Raw genomic sequence first — 23,513 nt, 5'->3', positions numbered from 1 at the left:
GAGAGCCCATCTGACAGGGCCAGGATGGAAGTAAGAGCTCTGAAGGAGAAGTTAGAAGCTCTCTAATATTTATTTAGGGAAGGAGCCAGGAGATAATTAATATTTAAGTACCAATATGCATTCTTTAAGGGTTTATCCTAGGAATGCAATGTCGGTTTAACCATATTAACAGAATAAAGGAGAAAAACCATGTAATCATCGTAATAGATGCAGAAAGGAGCATTTGAAGAAATTCAATACTGAGTTTCTCGGCAAAGTTTTAATGTAAAGAAATTTCTTCATTTTGATAAATAGCATCTATGGTGAGCTACAACTAACATCATATTTAATGATGAAACACTGAACACTTTTCCTCCAAAGATTGGGATCAAGGCAAGGATGTTTGCTGTCACCACTTTCATTCAATATTGTACTTAGCAAGGACACATGATGCGAAATCAATATAGAAAATTTATATTTTTATATATGAACAACAAACATTTGGAAGATGAAATTAACAAAACAATTTCATTTACAATGGAGGCTAAGAATAACATCGACTACTTAGAAATAAATTTAACAAAAGATGTGGAAAAACCTCTACCCTGAAAACTATATTACTGAAGGTAATTAAAGAAGGTCTTAATAAATAGAGATTCTCTGTTCATAGATTAGAGAACTCAATATTGTAAAGATGTTACTTTTTCCCCAATCTATAGATTCAATTCAGTGCCATTCATAATCGTAGCAGGTTTTTAAAAAAAAAGAAATTGAAAAGCTGATTCTAAAATATAATTGGAAATGCAAAGGAACTGAATAGCCAAAATAATCTTGAAAAAGAACAGAATTGTTAATACTATCTGACATCAAGGTTTACTGTAAAGCTGTAATAATCAAGATAGTATGGTACTGGCATAGGATAGACAGATCAGTGGAACAAAACAGAAAATCCTAAAATAGACCCAAACTTACCTGGTCAATTAATTTTTAGCAAAGGTGCAGCATAATTCAGTAGAGAAAGGAAAATATTTTCAACAGATGATGCTGAAACACCTAGATGTCCGTATGGAAAAAATGAGCCTCAATTCCTACACATACACAAACATTAATTCAAGGTAGATCATGGACCTAAATGTAAAAGCTAAAGCTATAAAACTTCTGAAAAATAAAAAAATATATTTGTGACCTGAGAGTGGGCACAGGGTTCTTACATTCTTACACAAGACACAGAAAGTAATAACCATGAAAGAAAAATTTGATGAATTAGACATTATCAAAATTTTAAACACATGGTTATTGAAATAGACCATTAAGAAAATGTATGCACAAGTTACAGACTAGAAGAAAATATTCATAAAGCATATATCTGACACAGGCTTGTATCCAGAATAGATTTTTTTAATGTCCTACAATCATTATCAATAATGATAATAATAAAAGACAACCCTATTTTTTTTTTTTTTTGTAATGGGCAAGGATTCAAACCTGTTGTTCACAAAGAAAGATACACCATTGTCCAGTAAGCATATGAAAATGTTCTCAGTGTCACTTTTCGTCAGGGAAGAGCAAATTAAAATAATCATGAAACGCAACTCCACACCCACCAGAGTGGTTAAAATTTAAAAGACTGGCAATAAATTCTAAATGTCAGTAAGGATGTGGACCAAATGGAACTCTCATCCATTGTTCATGAAGAGTATAATGGTAAGATCACTTAGGAAGTTTTTTATAACACTAAACGTATACCTACCTTCTAACCCAGCAATTCCACTCCTTGATATTTATCCAAAAGTAATGAAAACATACATCCACAAAAAGACTAGTACAAAAATATTCATAATATTTTTATTCATAACAGCCCCAAACTGGAAACAGCTCAGGTGTATGTACAGCAACAGGAGAATGGCTAAGCTGTATTATATTTGTGAATGGAATACTATTCAGCAATAAAAATGAGCTATTGATGCATTCAACAACATGGATATATGTCAAAACCGTTATACTGAATGAAAGAGGTTTTATATAAAAGAGTATATACTGTATGATTCCATTTACGTGGTGTTCTGGAAGAGGCAAAACTAATCCTATATTAAAAACGTTAGAATAGTTATAGCTGGTGGGTTTTGGGATTGACTGAAAAGAGGCATGAGATTTTTTTATTGTGGGGGGTGTGTGATGCAATGTTCTTCCCCTTGGGTCACGTGGGTGTATACATTTGTCAAAATTCATTGAATTGTACAGTTTAATATTTGTGCCTTTCATATATGTGCATAAGTAAAATACTGGAAGGTTAACATAAAAGTTATAATAAATATGTTAGATTAGTAAGAAAATGAATGATTTCAACTTTCTGATTTATTGATCTACTGTGTGGTAGCTAATCTTCAAAGATTGTCCTCCAATGAAACAAGCCTCCCAGTATTCATGCCCTTTTTTATAGATCCCTCCCTGTCTTCTGGGCTGGCCCTGTAAATCACTTTTAACCAGTAGAATGCAGTGGGGAAGTGACACTTTGTAACTTCTAAAGCTAAGTTATAAAATGCCTTGTAGCTTCCACCTGGGACTCTTCTAGTGCATTCTCTAGGGGATACCAGCTGCCATGTAAAAACTCCATCTACCCCAAGATTGCTATGCTGAGAGGAACCCCAAACTACCCATATGGACAGGCCACTTGAGAGAGAGAGAGAGAGAGAGAGAGAGAGAGAGAGAGAGAGAGAGAGAGAGAGAGAGAGAGATGTCTGGCCAGCCCCCAGTTGTTCCTGCCTCTCAGCTGAAACACCAAACATGTAAGTGAAGAAGCCATTTTGGACATCCAGCCCAGTTCAAGCTTTGGATGACTTTGTCTCAAGCCTCCATCTAACTGCAGTAAACTACTCAGCTGAGTGCATTAACCCATAGAACTGTGAGAGGTAATCATTTGTTTTTAGCCACCAAATTTTAGGTTGGTAGCTTAAACTATAACATTTCTAGAGATAAATGAAATATATTGTAGATAGATACATATATATGCATAGATATGTAGACAGACATAAGATAAACACATAGGTTAAAAACACACAATTGCTAAAATTTAAATATAAGGTATATGTCTTTCTGCCTTTATAAAAATTACAGCAAGTGTTATGACTTTCATTCAGTTCATTCATTCATTTACAATATGACCTGCTAAAGGGATTGAAAATCACATTATTAAACCTGTTAGTTATATCCATAAATCAAACATTTATGGGCTCAAGCCCGTGAGAAAAGTGACATCTTTGGGAACTTGATCTCTATTAAGAAGTTGCAGTGTTACTATCTTAGACCATCTTAAAATGAGATATACCTGTACTGGATCTTATTATACTTTGGAGAGAAGAATGGGGATGCTGCAAGATTTGCAGCTATGTTCTAGCTCTAGGCAGACCCTCCCACACCCTGCCCTTTTAACTCCACTACAGACTTTCTTAAAAGAAAAACCCACGCACTCTTTGTGACACCACTTTCATCCCCCTGTTTTGGTCCAGTGTGATAATCTCTGGTGGTCAATTTCTATCTTCTTTTGCCTCCCTAATGTAAAGAAGAGTCTCAAATTACTTGACCCTGTGCTTCGATTGCCTGCCCCTAATTTAGTTTTCCTTCTTATTCTCACCAGTATGAAGCAAGTCCAGATTGACACACTGTTATGATGACTAAATGCTACACTACCGGTTTATTGCTCAGTTTGAGTAGTGCTAGGGTAGAAATTATTTTGTGCTATTACATAGCATTGTTAGCATTTTCCGAAGTGTAAATTTTTGGTGAAACAAGGCTTTAATTAGTAAGAAGTATTATATAAATATGTTGGGCCAGGGAATTTTTTTGGTCAGGGTGGTATATTACTGGGAAAGCATCCCACTTAAAAAAATTCTGGGAATAAATTTGTGTTGTAAGTCTTCTTTTAAATTTTTAATTTTTGTTTTTCTGATTATACATGTAAAACACATTGGCTGCAGGAAATTTGGAAGTAACAGAAAAGTACTTTTTTAAAAGGAGAAATACATAACAAAGTGATGTATTTTAAGCTGTGCACCCACATATGCAAATGCCAATTGAATTATTTTCGTAAGTTTCACAGGCACCTGTAGCTTGGTATGGCCAAACTGAGTAGCCCCCACTGCAGTGCTAGAACTAATGTCCACACAGTCACCCAAGACACAAACTTGGCATGTATCCTAGATTCCTCTCCTCATCCCCCATGTCAAATTAACCATCAAAGCTTTCTTCTTAATCTATTCTTTAATTAGCAGATATTTACTAAGTGCCTCCCTTCATGGAGCAGTAATGCTAAACTACTCATCTTTTTGCTTCCTATCCTGTTTTTTTCAAGTGCAGCTACCATGTTGCTCCTGGAATGATGTTTCTAAACTATACATTTGATCTTACAATGGATTCCCAGAGCTTTCAGAGTAAAGTTCACATTCTTTATTTTGGTCACTATAACCTTCATGATAGGACATTTGCCAACCACATCTCATTCCATTCCCCATCCCTGGTATCTTAAACCCCCAAACAACTTGCCGTTCCTCAAGTATATCATGTTCTCATTCAGCTCCCTTTCATCGTTGTGAAATGCCCTCCAGTTTCTCCTTTATTTTAATAATAATAATGATGTCTATTTGTCTTATTTTCACTCAATAAATCCTCCTTGAATAAATCCAGGAGGGCTTCCTGACCTCAGACTGAGTTGTATGCCTCTCTTCTAGTTTCACATACCCTACAATACATATCTCAGTCATAACAAATATCATATTTATCATACACTGTATATTGCTTTACTTGTCTGTCCCCAAAAAGTATAATAGGTACTTGAGAAATGTTTCTTATATAGGTAAATGGTATTTCTTTGGAGATTGCTTCTTTTTATGGTTTGGATGGATATTTATTTGCATACCAAATAAGAGGAGCATTACCTTTTCACTTTGTTAATATGAATGAAAGTTCTAGGAGCAGAAATTCTAGGTGTTAAGTAAGGATTTATTTAAGCTATAAATAAATAGGGAAAGCTAGGATAGGAAGGACAACTTGTCATCAGTGAGAAGGATGGAAATAAGAAATTACTTTGGGTTAATTAATGAAGAAATGGTCATTAGTGGGTTTATTTGTTTATTTTTTTATCAGTGGTTTTAGGTATCACCAAAAGCATGGTGAGGGGAAGGAAATATTCTAAACATTCAGAAAAATTACAGTGTAAATAATTTAGTCATGTAATTCAGTCATCTTGATAGTATTTAAATAAATGCCCACATTGTACCTAAAAGTTTATAATGGAACAATAATAATGTTTTGAAAGTAAGAACGAAGTTTAATATTTCTTCAGTATTCCCTCTATTGCTCATTATATACGGTGCTTAAATAAATTATTTCTAGGGGGCTTCCCTGGTGGCGCAGTGGTTGAGAGTCCGCCTGCCGATGCAGGGGACACGGGTTCGTGTCCCGGTCCGGGAAGCTCCCACATGCCGCGGAGCGGCTGGGCCCGTGAGCCATGGCCGCTGAGCCTGCGCGTCCGGAGCCTGTTGTTCCGCAACGGGAGAGGCCACAACAGTGAGAGGCCCGCATACTGCAAAAATAATAATAATAATAAAAATAAAATAAATAAATAATTTCTACTCTCATTGAGATTACATCTAAGAATATTAAATAACTAAAATGTGTAAAGAGAACTACAAACCTTTGAACATTATTTTAAAATATTTTAGCCTCATAATTACACATCTGGGAATACAGTGCAAATAAATGATACTAATATACATGATAAAATGTGAATATTAATAATAATACCTCAGGATGTTTATGTGAATTAACTCAACATATGCAGAGCCCTTTCCACTGCTTAATAAATGTTAACTGTTATTAATATTTCTTTTTTCATATTTTTGAAGTTAAAAATAAATCATCTGCAAATTTAAAAAAATACAAAACTAGTAATGAATTAAAAAAATCAGTCATGCATTGGTAATCACATAGGATAGATTCTCTCCATTATACTTCCCTGAGAATTACAAAGTTACAATGACTACTAGTCAGGGGTAAAAGATCTAATTCAAGAATAAACTCTGCCTACTGAGGAATTTGCTAGGTTAGTTTGAGTCAGAATGGGATTTAAACTATTGGCAGGATAAAATGGAAGAAGATACTTTATAAAGGTTGACTAACTCTTATTATTCACATTCAGATTAAGAGTTCAGTTGGTATTGTGTTTACTCTTTATTTTCTATGATGTACTTTGACTATCTCAAGCATTTTTATTCATGCAAAATATATTTCTCATTCAGACAAGGGAAATGAATGTCAGTTTTTCATATGTATTTGGCTCAAAGATCTATACGACAATACACATTTCTGACCACCTAATATTCTAGTAGTCATTTATTGTCTGTTTCTGTATTAATTTCTATCTTTATCGATGGTAAATTCCATGAGGACAATACTATGTTTTTTTCATCCTTATGTTCCAAGCATGGTATTTGGCACAGGGTGATAAACCAGTATTTGTTCAACAACAAATGAATGGATGAAGGCAACCTTATTACAACTGTGTATTTTATTATTTGGTTCACATAAAATTTAGAATGTGTACTTAGATTTACAGTGTTAAAAAACAGCATTTTAATGCTGAATTCACAACTATTGTCTATTTCTAACCATTTTCTTTATTTCCCACTGAATGATCTGGATCTATTTGGTTTGTGCTAATGCCTAAGTTATTCCCAGGTTTTAAGTTTGGAAATGGCGAGGATTAGCTAGAATACTCTAGTAGGTTCTTATTATTTTATTCCAAGCTAATTTTCACCCAGTAAATCATAATTTCACATATTCGGAGTTGTCCACAATATGACTCATTTTTTAAAATTCTGTTTATGCACAAAATGAATTTTTATTTTAAGGTTTTTCTACCTGTTCCTGTCTTTTTTATTCTGTCTCTTACTGGCTAAATTATAAGATATCCTAAAGCAAACACTCAAGAGTTCCCTTAAAAGAACAAATTCCCTAGAAAGCAGGAGTGGAAAATAGCTATTGCCTGCTTTTCTTATTTTGTGCTGATTTTTAAAATTCTAGAATATGAACAAGTGCTTATTATGTTCATGTTTCATGTAGATATATTCTTAAAACTTATAGTTTAAATTTAGAATATTACAAAACAAATAGCACATATTTTCTATTGTATTAGATATTTCTTATTCTGTTTTTAATGCATGCATTTAAAGCCCTATTTTACAAATGCAGAATGTGAAAGCCAATGCCAACTTCTCAGGTTATTATCTTTGTTTTGTGTTTGTTAACATAGTTGTTATAGTACTAATATAAATTTTAATTTTTAAAATGTTTTCTATTTTAAAATATAAGTACAGCATAACTTTCAGTTAAATACATCTGTTATAGTTCATCAAAAATAACATCCTCTGAATGTATTCTCTTGATTAACCAAACATCCCCTCTCTTTGTCTTTTTGAGTAACAGCATGCTTCTGAGGCTCTTTAATTAAATGACCTTACCTTACATTTGTCTCGACTGGCTTCTGTTTACAGAAATTGTAAACCAATTGAATGCTCTGAGCAGCTTAGATGAAGATCAAGATGACTGCATAAAGCAAGCAAATATGCCTTCAGCTAAATCAGCCAGTTCCTCTGAAGGTCTAAGAGCTTTCTTCCTTTCTTTCTTCTTCTGATTGCTTGAATTTACTGTGACCTGCTACCTCTTGACTTCTGTCTGTACTTAGCTCTCAGTTTTGTCTTTGTGCTTTTCCTTTAATAAATTTTCTTTGGTAATTTGTAGTGCACCAACAGGCAACAACATAACAGAACTTATCATCTTTAGCAAAGCCTGTATCAGGATCCTTGATAAGCAGTGATTTTAAAACATCTTATAATAACTGGTCGTATAACATGACAGAATTTCTTTAGTTAGCTTATATATTGTAACAACATTGTTTTAGAAATATTTTCTTATATTAAATCAATTTGAATTATTCATATTTAGAAGTGAAGGATGTTTTTTTCTCAAAATCTATGTTAGTACTTTTTTATTGGATCAAATTAGATTGAGCTAAAAGTTTCTCTAGTTCATTATCTGATATTTTCCAATTCATGTGTTTGTTTTCTTTTATTTGAATATGTTGGTATGCTACAAAATACTTGAATGGCATTCTGTCATTGGTAAAATGCTATATCTTATTATTTGCAGGTATTATTAGTATGAATTTTTACAATTTGAGATATTTCATGAATGAGTGATAATTATGCTTAACTGTAACCACAGTGAACTGACACGTATGTTTGTTTTCAGAGCTTATCAACAAACTTAACTTTTTGGATGAAGCAGAAAAGGACTTGGCCACTGTGAATTTAAATCCATTTGGTGATCCTGATGTAGCAGAATTAAATCCATTTGGAGATCCTGACTCAGAAGGTAGCAAGTTTTTTTCTTTACTTTTAAAGTCTTTGTGTATTGTTAAGTTCTCTTGAACTGTAAAGGCAGGAAGAGATTTTGTTTTTAAAGACTTGTACATTTTGTTTATAATGACAATATTATTTGTTCAATACCAATTGCAGTTGATCAGCAATTCTGGGTAGCTTCCATTGAATTGTTTTTAAAGAAAAAGGGAAGCCTTACATAGACATTTACTTGGGGCTTATATTTTAATTCTTTGTTAGTTTGGTCAAATAGTAAAGCTCTAATGTTAGAGATAACAGTATTTTATCTAGCTGGCATGCAGTAAAGTCTCATTAGTTTGGCCTACCAAGCAAGGTCAGGTTGTGGGACATACCCATATTAAGGTGGTGGAGGTAGCCTTTTCTCTATATACAGCTTCTCGGCCCTCACACCTCAGTGTGATGAGCCTCTCCACTCCCAACTGCCTGTCTCTGGCTGAGAATTACTCTTAGTAACGAAAGTAAATTGTGCACGTGAATGTCACAGAACAGAAAGAAGATTGAGGACCACTCCTGTCATATATACAACATGTAAGAAATAAAACCATGTATTTTTTTCGTGAGTCATTTTTCTTATCAAGTAGTTTCAAACTATTAAAGCTTAGAAAAGAGCTGTTGAAGAAGACCTCTGTTTAATTAAACTCTGCTCAAAGTAAATGCAAGAATGATTAACCCCTGTTTACATCTTTTAGACTGCTCTTATGAAATCTTCATGAGCTTTAAAGAATTTTGCTACTGCCTGTCATGGTGAAAAGTGAGGTTTTCAACTTAAGGATTCACTCTATTTGTGCAATATCATTTCATAATCCACTTCTGAAAGTAATGGAAGGAGAGGAACTTCCATTACTTTCTCCCTTCTTACCAAATTCTAAATTATTAAGTTTAGATTAATGAGATTTTATTTTGTTTGTGACCTATATTTTATTTTTTCTAATTATTTTATTTATTTATTTTTGCTGCATTGGGTCTTCATTGCTGTGCGTGGGCTTTCTCTAGTTGCAGCGAGCAGGGGTTACCCTTTGTTGCAGTGCATGGGCTTCTCATTTCGGTGGCTTCTCTTGTTGCGGAGCATGGGCTATAGGCGCGCGGGCTCAGTAGTTGTGGTGCACAGGCTCAGTAGTTGTGGTGCGTGGGCTTAGTTGCTCTGCAACATGTGGGATCTTCCTGTACCAGGGGTCAAACCCATGTCCCCTGCATTGGCAGGCAGATTCTTAACCACTGCTCCACCAGGGAAGCCCTGTGACTTATTTTATTTTAACATATTTTAAATCTTAACAGTTACAGTACATTTTAGAAGTAATCTGGTTCAGCTGCCTCTTTTCATAGATTAAGGAGCTGAGGCCCAGAGGAATTAAGTGATTTGAAGAAGAACTTTAGGTAAATGGAGGTGGAGTTGGAGCTAAGATTGCTAATCAAGTGTCTTCTTTTGACCACAAAGCTTCTCAATTGCATACTAAATACATCTGAGTACACTGAGTTAAAAAAAAAATTACCAAAATATTTTGAGATATGAGTATTTGAGCTTTTCATTTCAAAATCAAATTAGTAATTTTTAAAAATATATGTGTATCTTTTCTGAGGTATAGAAAGGAGTAGCAGATAACATATATATTGTATTTCTATTTTGGAGAGGTTAAGCGAGGTTAGCCAACCTGATTCAGAAACTTTAATCATGCCTATAGAGCTAAGAAAAAACTTGACAACCAGTATTCTCTTTAAATATATAGTTCTTGGAGACTTTAGAATAAGTATTTTCTATTAGAAGAACACTCATTTTTCTAGAAATAATTTATTAATTTTTATTGATTAAAAACATGCATCCTCAAGTAACAAAAGTAGTTAAGAAAGAAAAAAATGTGTTACAGTTGTTTAGATGGCTTTTGTTTTTGTTTGCTTTTACAATTTCAGTTCTCCTCTTAGTTAGATTCATGACATTCTGTGCTTCAGTGACCCGTTTAGAAAGTTACTAAATGTATTTGTTAGCTTTTATATGAAATAGTCTCATCTTAAACTCTCCTTTGTTGCTATTCTGTCATCTTCAAATCTTGCTCTATAGTTTGAATACTTTCTTGCTTTTGGTTTTGTAACTGATGAAATTGCTTGGATCAATTTTTGTAATCCTCTACCTGAAAGTAAAAATAAAAATCTTATTTCCATTGACAGGTTTTATCAATTTCTTAAGCATTTGAGACTTGGTATTTGTTAATAAAAAAATTGAATAGGTAAAAACTCTGTAGTCTCTTCTACAGAGAAAAGATAATGCTTCATTTAGATTATTATAAAGATTATAGTGGTGTTTGAGTGTTATCCTGGTCTGACAAAAGATACAGTTACTGAGTCTCTTCTCTAGCATAGGCTGTATTTAAATTCATTTCAGTGTTGATTTATTATGATGTTATGAATTCTCTTTCATACTTTATAATTGCGTCACCATGGTGTACAGAATTTCAATTCAGAGTTATTTTGTTTTATTTATTTTTTCAATATAAAGACAACATAAGTTTTCTGGGCTAATGTCTAAAGTATAAGTAAAAGTAGTTTGATTCTAAAATATAAAAATCATAAATATATGTCAATCAAGAGATTTTTCTAATAATTGGATTAAACTGTTTGAAATGTCACTTATAAAACAGTTATTTTTCTTGAAGATTTTAAAACTGATTTTCTGCCTTCTTCTCCTAGAGTATTTCGTTAGAGTTGCTTGGCATAATTAAAATTACTTTTGAACTGTTCTGTGATTATCGGCTTTTTGAAACTTTTTTCCAGTTTGGTTACATACTTATATTAGTAAAATACAAATTTTAAACAGTTTTATTTTACATTCCAGTTTGTTGTTGGTTTTTTTTTTTTTGGCCTCTGCACATGGCTTAGGGATCTTAGTTCCCTGACTAGGGATTGAACCCGGGCCCACAGCAGTGAAAGCACAGAGTCCTAACCGCTGGACCACCATGGAACTCTGCCTTGTTTTTGTTTCAAAATATTAATAAACATAAAAGTAAAAGAAAAAGCCTGGTACTAAGCACTCCATAAGTATTGTCGGAGGACATGACACTGTTGTAGTGCTTTTTGTGCTGTAAAGTCAGAGTTTTATTTTTAAGAGTTCCTTTGTTTTCAAATTGAAATTTGAAATAGTAAAATTTAGAATTTAGTGGAACACATCTATCTGCTTCTCAGTATGATTTTAATGTGGCTCTTTCAACTTCAGAATTCTTGTTATTTCTTTACGTTATTAAATAAGGTATTGATTGGATATGAATTATGTTGAAAAGCCCATTAAAAGCTCTAAAGATTTAAGGACTTGTAGTGTACAGAAACCTGCTCTTTGAAGACTTTACAAAAGCAAATTCAGTGATATATGGTGTATTTTTTATATATCCAGAATGTATTTTCAGATTCCTAAGTGGTCTCTGCTTGTGTAACTACCAAAGACTATTCCAAAATTTAATCCATTTTATGTTCTTTTAAAAACAGAAATTTATGTATCAGTTTGAGACGTCAAGCTAGTATAGTGAAATAAATTAAGCAATAATAGGATATTGTACCTCTAAGAAGGTTAAAATTTACAAAATTGGTATACCATAATGCCAACATTAATAGAGATTCCAAGGGCATTAACAATTCAAAGATGCTACTTTGAAGAGCACTATTCCTGGAGAAGTAGACAAAGATCTTAGATATCACATCTTCTGGACTTAGCCCCTCTAAAACTTTTTTTTTTTTTTTGACAATTTTATGTTTGGTTTTTTTTTTAAACATCTTTATTGGAGTATAATTACTTTACAATGGTATGTTAGTTTCTGCTTTATAACAAAGTGAATCAGCTATACATATACATATATCCTCATATCTCCTCCCTCTTGCGTCTCCCTCCCACCCTCCCTATCCCACCCCTCTAGGTGGTCACAAAGCACCAAGCTGATCTCCCTGTGCTATGTGGCTGCTTCCCACTAGCTATCTATTTTACATTTGGTAGTATATATAAGTCCATGCCACTCTCTCACTTCATCCCAGCTTACCCTTCCCCCTCCCTGTGTCCTCAAGTCCATTCTCTGTGCCTGCATCTTTATTTCTGTCCTGTCCTAGGTTCTTCAGAACCTTTTTTTTTTTTTTTAGATTCCATATATATGTGTTAGCATATAGTATTTGTTTTTCTCTTTCTGACTTACTTCACTCCGTATGACAGATTCTAGGTCCATCCACCTCACTACAAATAACTCAGTTTCATAAAACGTATTATTGATCTGCACTCTTTCAACCCCATAGAGTTTATTAATTCAAGATTGAGTATTTTTGAGAACACTAAATATATAAGAAAATATCAGATAGTATTAATTTGATTTAATTCATCTTTTGCTATTGTTTTATAGAACAAATCACTGAAACAGTTTCACCTAAAAAACCAGAAGAATCCTTTTATAATAACAGCTATAATCCCTTTAAAGAGGTACAGACTCCACAGTATTTGAACCCATTTGATGAGCCAGAAGCCTTTGTAACTATAAAGGATTCTCCTCCCCAGTCTACAAAAAGAAAAAATATAAGACCGGTGGACATGAGCAAGTATCTCTATGCTGATAGTTCTAAAGCTGAAGAAGAGGAGTTGGATGAGTAAGTACACTTCATTTTGCTCTCATCATATTTTAACTGAAGAGATCTTTCTGTAATATACCTTTAGATGGGTAAAAAGAGGTCTGTCCCTATGTTAATATATAGTTTACATGTTAGTATCTATCTCATCCCCCATCCAAATTTTTACAGTCTTGACCCTCACTCTCCCACCCTCTTCCATATGATTACGTGTGCACCCTAAACTAACAAATGAAGGAAACACGTTCCTGGAATCTCTGGTTAGAATTCCAGTTGTGTCTTCCCACAGCAACCATGTTATAAATGGTACTTAGGTGTTTTTAATCGATTACTGAAGGCATTACACTTCAGTTATGTTATGGGTCTATTGTGGGAACCAAATAATCGTTTATGATATTGATTTGATGAGAAGATTTATTCAAATGCCAAACAATGAGATCATGACATTTATAAATTCGGAATTATCTGCATCTGAGCATTTGAGTCATTATTCTTACCCAAATGAGAGGTTTATTGACCACAAGCTTAGTATATTAATAGTCAGTGTGATTAGGGTTTCTGTTTTACTCAAATCTAGATTGGGGATAGGAGGAAGGTATGTTCACATTGTTTTCTGGAGTTGCACATTGCAACCCATGTAGCCGCAGACTGTGGCCCTAAGTATGTTTCAAAAGCAACAGTAAAACTTCCAGCCATGCTGGAGTAGCATAGACTAGATATAGCTTTTGTCTTACACAAGTAAAAAACTGAATAAAATGTATGAAACAACAGTTTTCAGACATTGGACACAAATAGCACAGGATCCCTGAGAGAAAAGAAAGGAAGAATGTGAGCCCTACATTTGTCCAAGCTTTATTTATGGGAGAGAATTTCCAACCGCGATTCAGGGAGAGAGAGCCCAAACACCCCAGAATCTCCCTGCATTGAGGAGGCAGACTTTGGACTTTGGAGGTACTGAGTGGCTAGAACTTGTGGACAGAGCCTCAGAGAGGAACAGCCTACTCATAAAGAGTTTCAGAGATCTGTAGAAAGTTTCTCTTGAGTCTTTAGCTGAGTACTGATCAGAGTACGCATATGAGGAAGTTATTGAGGACAAACAATTAGACAGAACAATCCCTGGAGTTCACCCAGGATTAAGAATAGTTTGGGTTTCCACCAGCCAGAGAGGAAAGACTTCCTAACACATGGGACATCAAGTTGAGTCCTCAGAAGAGTATTGTGCCAGTAGTGGGGGAACAGCCCGAGACTAAAGGCTGTTCTGGGCCTTCCCAGCAAAGATTAAAAGCAGAGCTCAAAAGAACCAAAATGGTTGCACATAACTATCCCACACAAAGCCCCAAAATATTAAAAGGAATACCAAAAAATTAAGCATCCAAAACATAAAATTCACAATGTCTGACAGCCAATCAGAAATTTATCGGGCATGTAAAGAAGCAGGAAGATCTGACTAATAATGAGGAGGAAACTCATTCCTTAGATAGGAATGCAGAAATGGTACAGATGATGGAATTAATAGACAAGTGTGGTAATTTAACTATTATATAAATATACTCCAGATATTTAAGAAAGTCAAAGAAAGCATGAGCATGCAAGACAAAAAAAAAGTCCAAATTCAGTTTATAAAGATGAAATATACAGAATCTGATGAAAAATACACTGGATGGGATTAACGTTAGATACTGCAGAAGGAAGTATTAGTGACCCTAAAGACTTTGCAATAGAAACTCCAGATTAAAACATAAAGTGTGGGGGGGGGGGCTTCCCTGGTGACGCAGTGGTTGGGAATCTGCCTGCCAATACAGGGGACACGGGTTTGAACCCTGGTCTGGAAAGACCCCACGTGCCTCGGCGCAACTGAGCCCGTGTGCCACAGCTACTGAGCCTGCGCTCTAGAGCCCTCAAGCCACAGCTACTGAGCCCACGCGCCTAGAGCCATGCTCGCAACAGGAGAAGCCACTGCAATGAGAAGGCCACGCACCGCAACAAAGGATAGCCCCCGCTCACCGCAACTAAAAGAAAGCCTGTGCGCAGCAACAAGGACCCAACGCAGCCAAAAATAAAATAAATAAATAAATAAATTTATTTTTTAAAAAAAAAGACATAAAGGGGAAAAAAATGAACAGAGGATCAGTGGGACAACTTCAAGCAATCTAAAGTAAGTGTAACTGGAATTCCAAAAGGAAAGGAAAGATGAGGGAACAGAAAAAATATTTGAGGAAATAATGGCTAAAAGTTTTAGCAATTAACAAAATATATAAACCTACAGGTCTAAGAAGCTGAATGAACCCCAAAATGAACCACAAGAATGATGAAGAAAACCACTGCCAGGCTTCTCAACAAAAACAATTCAAGTCAGAAGATAGTGGGGTGGTATATAAGTACTGAAAGAAAAAAGCCTGCCAACACAAATTTTTATTTCCAGCCCCAAAAAAAAAAAAAAGTCTAAGTAATGGACATTTCCAGACATGCACGAACTGAGATAATTCATAATTATCAGACTTGCTTTGCAAAAAATATTACAAAGAAGTCCTTCAGGCAGGAGAAAAATGACACTACTTGGAAATTTGGATCTGCACAAAGGAATGAAGAGCACAGGAAATGTCAAATAAATAGTATATATAAAATACATGTCTTATTTTAAAAAATCTCTTTAAAAGATAATTGACTTTAAAGTTTAAATAATAATATATTCTGGGTTTGGGAACGGGTAGAAGTAAAACATGACAGTAGTCATACAAAGGCTGAGCGTGGGGAAATTGAAAAATACTATTTTAAGCTTCTTATACATGTTATTTGAGGATATACAATATTATCTTTTTTTCACAGATGACATAATTATTTATGTAGAAAATCATAAGGTATCTCTAAAAAGCCTACTAGAACTAAAAAGTAAATTTAGCAAGGTTACAGGATACAAGATCAGTATACAAATTCAGATGTATTTCTCAATGGTAACAATTAACTATCAGAAATAGAAAACTCTAAAATACCATATACAAAAGCATCCAAAAAACAAACAAACCAAAACTCAAGCATAAATTTGAACAAGGATGTGCAATGCAATACCTGTATGCTGAAAACAGCAAAAGGTTGCTGAAAGAAAACAATGGAAAGAAATATTACGGCCGTGGATTCAAACTGATCTGTAGATTCAGTGCTATCCCAATCAAAATTCTGGAGTATTTTTTTGGTAATAATTGATAAAGCTAATTCTAAAATGTATATAGAAATACAATGGACCTAGAATAGCCAAAACCATTTTGAAACAAAGTTTCAAAACAAAGAACAAAGTTGGAGGACTTATGCTCTCCAGTTTCAAGACTCATTAACCAAGACCTCATGGAATTGGCTTAAAGTAAACATATAGTTAAATGAAAGAGAATATGAAAATCTAGAAGTAGATCCACACATATATTGCTAATTGATTTTTGACAAAAGTAGCACAGGAAGTCAGGCAAGGATAATCTTTACAACAAATGGTGCCAGAACAACTAAAGGTCTATATCCCCCCACCCCTCCAGAAAAGAACTACAGTCCTTACCTCATAACAAATGCAAAAGTTAGCTAAAAATAGATCATACACCTAAAAGTGAAAACTAAAACCCTGGAACTTTTAGAAGGAAGCATAGGAGAAAAATCTTAGTGAACTTGGGGTAGGCAAAAATTTCTTGAACAGAATGCAAAAACCACAGAGTCAAAGGAAAAAAATTATAATTTGGACTTCTTCAAAATTAAACCTTTTTCTCTTTAAAAGACACTTATGAAAATGAAAAGGCATGCCACAGTTTGGCTAAAATTCTTTGCAAAACACCTATCTGGCAAGACTTCTTTCTTTTTTTTTTTTTTTTTTTTTTTGCGGTACGCGGGCCTCTCACTGTTGTGGCCTCTCCCGTTATGAAGCACAGGCTCAGCGGCCATGGCTCACGGGCCTAGCCGCTCCGCGGCATGTGGGATCTTCCCGGACCGGGGCACAAACCCGCATCCCCTGCATCGGCAGGCGGACTCTCAACCACTGAGCCACCAGGGAAGCCCTCTGGCAAGACTTCTATCAAGAATATGTAAAGAACTCTTAACTCAATAATGACAAACTATCTTTTTTAAAGAGGGAAAAGATTTGAACAGACATTTCACAAAAGAAGATGTAAGAATGGCCAATGTGTACACAAAAAGGTGCCCAACATCTTAGTCATCAAGGAAATGCAAATTAAAACCATATATCACTACACACCAACTTGAATTGCTAAAATTTAAGACTTACTACACCAAATACTGTCAGGGACATGGAGCCACTGGTACTCTCAGAACTCTCAAAGTTCTAAATGGTGAACTATTTTAGAAAACAATTCGGTAGTTTCTTAAAATGTTAAACATATACCTGTCGACCTAGCCGTTCTAATTCTAGGTATTTACCCAAGAGAAATCAAAGTGTATTTCCACAAAAAGATTCGTGCATGAATATTTTAACAGCTTTATTTATCATAATAGCAAGGTATGGGAATAACCCCAGTGTCCATCAATAGGAAAATAGATAAGCAAATTGTGGTATATACATACAGTGGAATACTACTCAGTAATAAAAAACAAACTATGGATACATATAACTGCATGGATTGATCTAAAAATTATTATGCTGAGTGAAAGAAGCCAGACCAAAAAAGAGCATATACTGTATGCTATCCTTTATCTAAAACTCTTGAAAATACAATCTGTTTCGAGAGAAGGCAGATGCATAGTTGCCTGAGATTGGAGGTGGAGGGAGATATGGATTAAAAGGGATACAAGGAAACTTTTGGAGAACTGGAAATGTTTGTAGTCTTGATCGTACTGATGGTTTCACACTTGTATACATATGTAGAAAACTCATCAAGTTATACTTTTTAAATATGTGCCATTTACTGTATTATATGTACATAAAGCTGTTAAAAAAAAGAAAGAAAGAAAACCACAACAATGTTTAAGTTTATTAACAGAAATACTGTGTCACATGAGTGATTCCCAGCCTGGAATTCTTGGGCTTTTAGGCCTGTTTGTTGAAAATAATTGATGTGTAACAGGGGAGATCTACAGAATATTTAACATTTTTTAAAAGCTAAATAATAATTATATGTTTACTTGCAGTGAGGCTATATGGGCCTTTGCTTTCCTTGGAAATACTGAATTTTATCATATTAACATTATTTAGATCTTGGGGAAAATAGTTATTTCTTTCAAAATGCAGTGTAGTAGGAAAGTCTTTCAAAATATGGAATGTATGGGTTGAGAGGGGAATAATAAAAAGGCTCCTTTGATGTATGAAAGTTGGGAACAGTTGCTTTGTGTGAAGGGAGAAATGTCCTCCCTCTCCTGTGCATTGGTCAACTCCCATTTTGAGCAGTATTTTGTTTCTAGGTACTGCATTTTAAAAGGGGGATTGATGATTCAGAGCGTTAACAGTAGAGCAACAGAGTCATTAAAATGTCCAGAAACCACATCAAATGAGCAGTGATCGAGGGCATAGGTACTATTTGACTTAGAAAAGAGATGGTTTAAGGGAACTATAATAACCAAGTTCAAATATTTGAAAGACTTGTTTGAAAGAATGAGGTAGTTGACTTGGTTTCTGCTGCTCTGGAACTGCATTTTTGAACCTTTCCTCATTTTACAACACATGGCTAATTACTCTCACATGTGCTACATGCTTCCATGGGCATGGCTAGGTTTTGATAAAACCTAAAAATGTTCTAACCTCCTATAAGTATGGGAATTACATCATAATAATCATCTGATTCCAAACCCAGGTTGAGATCTCAATACTAATTAATAACTATACAGGGGTTGAAAAAGTTTGCTCTACTCTTGCTAAAGTTGTTATATTTGTTTTCTTTTTTTGAATTTATTTTTATTTTTTATACAGCAGGTTCTCATTAGTCATCCATTTTATACACATCAGTGTATACATGTCAATCCCAATCGCCCAATTCATCACACCACCACCCCCACCACCCCCGCCACTTTCCCCCCTTGGAGCCCGTACATCTGTTCTCTACATGTGTCTCAATTTCTGCCCTGCAAACCGGTTCATCTGTACCATTTTTCTAGGTTCCACATATATGCGTTAATATACGATATTTGTTTTTCTCTTTCTGACTTCACTCTGTATGACAGTCTCTAGATCCATCCACGTATATTTGTTTTCTTTGAAATAGCTAATGTGTGATCAAAATAAAATTTCTCATGGGTGGTGTAGGTGCTGAGTAATAGCCACACACCTAGAGTATTTGAATGTAAATGCAAACTTTAAATACAAGCATTCAGTCATTCCAAAATGCATGAATATTACACAACATACACACACCCTCCTCTCTCCTATTAACAAATTAAAGAGACATCCAGTGTTTGCTTAAACTTTTAAAATGCCTTAATAAAAACTAAAATCAGAATGACTAGGTGTTTCCTTTTGACCATTCTTTTTTCCACATGAAAGTCATAGCCTTTACAAAGTTTCCCATGAATAAAGAGCGTTCTAAACTGCTCAATCATCTGAGGTTACCAGAGGTAGTCTATAAACATTCAGCTTTTTTGAAGGAACACATCCATAAATTCTAAAGATTGCGCATCAGCTAATGTCCAGGAAGAACTCTGTGTTACTTACTTGGTATTTCTCATCTTTTTCTCCAAAAGTTTGTAGGTCCAACTTAAGTATCAGAAATCTTCCAGAATTTGTTCTTAACTTCAGTAATAAACTTATGACCTTTCATCAAGTGAAAAGCCTATATGACTCATCTTCCATTACCAAACTCTTCCTGGATCCTCTAACATAAAACTCTCACAAATAAGTAGTGCTGTGTTCTTTGATGTTCTAAAACAACCTTCAGAAACTTAGCATTATCCATCAGCCCCGAGGAGAAAGTGTACACCCTTCAGGGCTTTTAGCACGTGTCCTTTACACTTAGCAACTGTATGGGTTGCTCAGTTTTCTCGTGTTTGGGGGTTAGTTCAGCCATTCTGGTTACGTAGCAAAAGTGAAAACTGAAGGGCAGTAATATTTTTCAAAACATTTATGAAGTGACTTTTGCGCTCCAGCGTGAAATCATTTCTAGTATGGTTGTGTGTCAGTTTCTCAAGGGAAATTGTTGTTGAAGTTTATTCAGGGAAGCTACACACTCATTTTAATACATTTGTATTGTTTTTTCAAATTGAGAGGAAAAGACTACAGATTTTGTTCCACCCTTGCTTCACTATGTTTGCGAGTACTGTTTCTAATCAACTTTAGTTTTTCTTTCTGTAATTCTTTTTCTTGGATTAATTATATTTTTAAACAATGAATAATGTCATTTAAAGTTATTCTGTCCAGTTTTCCACTTAACATAACTGATGAGTTTTTAGTTCACAGTGAGTTAATGATATAATTAATCTATTACTCAAGTGTACAGTATAAGAATAAAAATAATTCTTGTTTATTCAGAGTGATGTAAGAAGCCTTGAAACAGATTATTCAGATCATAGATGATAACAGAATGTGGAAATTATGCTAATTCCTTAAATAATTTTTTTCTTACTGTTTATTTTTTTAATGTATTTATCAGAAATTATATAATTCTTGTCATTACAGAGAAGGGAGTACTGTTCATAATCACATATATGTACTATTCCTATTTACTCTTTTTAAAATAGCACTTTTTAAATTGAGATATATGTCACATAACATAAAATGCCACACTGTGAAGTGTGCACTTCAGTGGTTTTTAGTTTGTTCACTGTGTCGTGCAACCATTATCATTCTCTAATTTCAGAACATTTTTGTCACCCCAAAAAGAAATCCCATATATATTAGTAGTTAGTTCCAATTAATCCTTTTCCCCATCTCCTGAAAACTACTAATTTACCTTCTCTCTATATGGATTTGACTGTTCTGGATATTTCATATACATGGAAGTATATCCGGTTCACTCTTAGAGAGTAGGAAATTAAGTTTTAGTTAGAAATCTCTGATCTAGATGGAGGATCATTTAAAGCCCTTGTAAGTAGAGGCTTCTTGTCCTTATTATGATTTAGTACCTAACCAGTGGTGCCTAGAACACTGTTGTCTCACAGGTGGCTTGCAGGCCTGCAGAGATACTGATTCCCCTAGTATTCTTGGCTGTCAGGCATGGTCTGGGGCAGCTGGAGTCCTTGGTACCTTCAATTTCCAGCAGCTTCCTATGTTCACTCTAGCATAGCATACAAATTTCATTTTTACTACATGTCATACTGTAAAATGGATTGAGAAACACAGCTCTAATTGTTTCAAGAAAATGTCCATTTTGTTATGTTTCTAGTATTTATTATGAGCCTCAGGAACCAACTTTGGAAATTAGTTTATCTGAGCTTTTCTACTTGCATTTACCTTCAATGTATAAAGAATACCAATATTCAGGTGGTTAGAGGGAGGCAGAGAGACATGAAGAAAAAGGACGGTATCTAGATATCTTTGTTATACATGCTAGATAAGTTTTATAAAAGTTTCGTGCAACTTAGTATTGTAAATTCAATTATATAAAGCATACTGAAAAAATTGCCTGTATAAGGAATTCTGTCATTTTTTTCTCTGTTAGGCACAGATCCTTCTGTAATAGAAATATCTATCCTCTAACACTTCTAAGTTTTTTTTAAAAACTAACCATACTTATATGACAAATTAATAATGAATATTGTAGCAGCTACCGTCTTACAAACGACTGTGGAAATTTGTTATAGAGAGGTGTAACCAGGAAAAATTTTTTTAAATATCACCCAAATAGTTCACATGATTCAATTAATTCATTTAGATTGTAGTGGGTTTGTTCAGTCCTGAAACATTTAACATCAGTTAAGCAAATAGTAAGTTTTGAGGGGGAGAGGGGAGATTTTTTTCTTTTCTGAGTTTTAGAGTTAAAAAAAATTTTTTTAGCCCATTTCTTTATTTTTACCTCCCTTTGAACTACTCTTAGAGTTTGAAAAATAACTCTGCAAGGCCTGAGCAGAGGTGAGAGAGATTCTGAGGCTATATCCCCAGCTCAATGGGAAGAAGTCACAAGACACTAACTGTTGAAATGAGTACAGAGTGAGAGTGACATCACAAGTATGGTATATTTCCCCTCTCTGGTCTAGATACACTTGGTCCCCTGAGTCTTGTGAGAGCTGACTGACTTTAGGCAGAGATGTAGATACTTCGTTATTGGTTCTAAATGAATCTGGTACTGTTACAGTTAAAAGAATATGCATAATTGAACACAGAAGGCTATCACCAGTACAGACTTTATATAACTAAGTGGAGTTCCCTTGGTATAATTATTATGTTTGGGTGATCTGGTTCTTAGCTTTGCAGACTCAGAAATTCTCTTGTTACTATGCATAAAGATATTGAATTCTAGGGAACAGACTGGTGTTGGGAAAAAAAATGCAACAAACAAATAATAGCCAGAATAAAAGTTTATTACTGTGTAACAGGAAGAATAATCATCATAAACACCAGATACTTGTGTTTACGGATAAGTAACTAGAAAAATATCTACTCATAAAGGGAGTTAACAAGGAAGATTTTCTGCCTGGGCTAGACTCAGGTAGAGAAAAAAGAAGACTTCCCTAAGAAGTTATAAGCATAGGCCTACCTTCATGTGGATTTGACGCTATGCTGGCAGGATGATCTGGGAACCCCCAAGCCAAGAAAGTGAGAAACAAAGTGGCTCCTAAACTGCTTGGCAAATGCAAGCATGAAACACTCTGAACAGAGGGACTCCCAGCAACTACACAAGATTTCCTCAGATCAAGTCCTGAACTCACAATCTAGAATTACAAAATACACAAGGAAATAGTTTACTAAGAGAAAGAGTCAGGAGACAAAAGAAACACAAGGATTATAAATCCAAGGAATTCAAATGATAGATTTATCAGATAGAGACTATAAAGTAAATATGTATAAATGATTAATGACTCAGATCTTTTGTACCTAAGGTATTATACACACAGCCATATGAAGAAATATGCTTATGAAATTAAAAATTCGTGGAGAATTGAACATTAAATTAGACACAGATGAAAAGTGAAGAAGTTGACTGGATTATAGATGTGAAGGAATTATCCAGAATGTAGTACAGGAGAAATAAAAACTTGTAAAAATATGAAGGAGAGAGGTAATTCAACATATATTTAATATGATTTTCTAGAGAAGAGAATAGAGAAAATAAAGAAGGGCTATCAAAGATATAATGGCTGATAATTTTTCAGAACTAGTGAAACACATGAATCTCCAGACACAGGAGATTCAAGGACTCTGGAACAGGATAAACTTAAAAGAAATACACACTTAGACATGTTCTAGTAAGATTGCTCAAAACCAGAAATAAAGAGATCTTAATCTTAGGCAGCAACCAGAGACAAAAGATGACTTACAAAAGAGCAATATTAAACCAACAGGGGGCTAATATTTCAAAGTGCTGAGATGAGTTAACTAACAACTAGAATAAACTACCCAGCTAAACTATCATTTAAGTTTGAGGC

General features: G+C 34.4%; 1 protein-coding gene across 3 annotated transcripts in view; it reads left to right on the top strand.

Annotated features, from left to right (window-relative positions):
• Positions 1–23,513, top strand: part of EHBP1 (EH domain binding protein 1) — a 460,296-nt gene that overhangs the window by 259,402 nt on the left and 177,381 nt on the right. For 2 of the 3 annotated variants that reach the window (XM_089922338.1, XM_022597318.3), the window contains exons 8-9: positions 8,284–8,406; positions 12,797–13,037. In XM_089922338.1, coding sequence (XP_089778464.1) covers positions 8,284–8,406; positions 12,797–13,037 — 364 coding nt within the window. Of the gene's footprint in view, positions 1–7,526; positions 7,632–8,283; positions 8,407–12,796; positions 13,038–23,513 lie in introns of all 3 variants that reach the window. The other variant, XM_089922339.1, reaches the window with a different exon arrangement.

Source organism: Delphinapterus leucas, chromosome 13, assembly GCF_059928025.1.
Source record: "Delphinapterus leucas isolate spDelLeu-1000000601 "Yukka" chromosome 13, BTC_Dleu_Yukka2, whole genome shotgun sequence".
In the NCBI taxonomy this organism is placed as follows: Eukaryota; Metazoa; Chordata; class Mammalia; order Artiodactyla; family Monodontidae; genus Delphinapterus; species Delphinapterus leucas.
The sequence above is the reverse complement of the archived record's forward strand: the minus strand, read 5'-3'. Positions and strand labels throughout refer to the sequence as shown.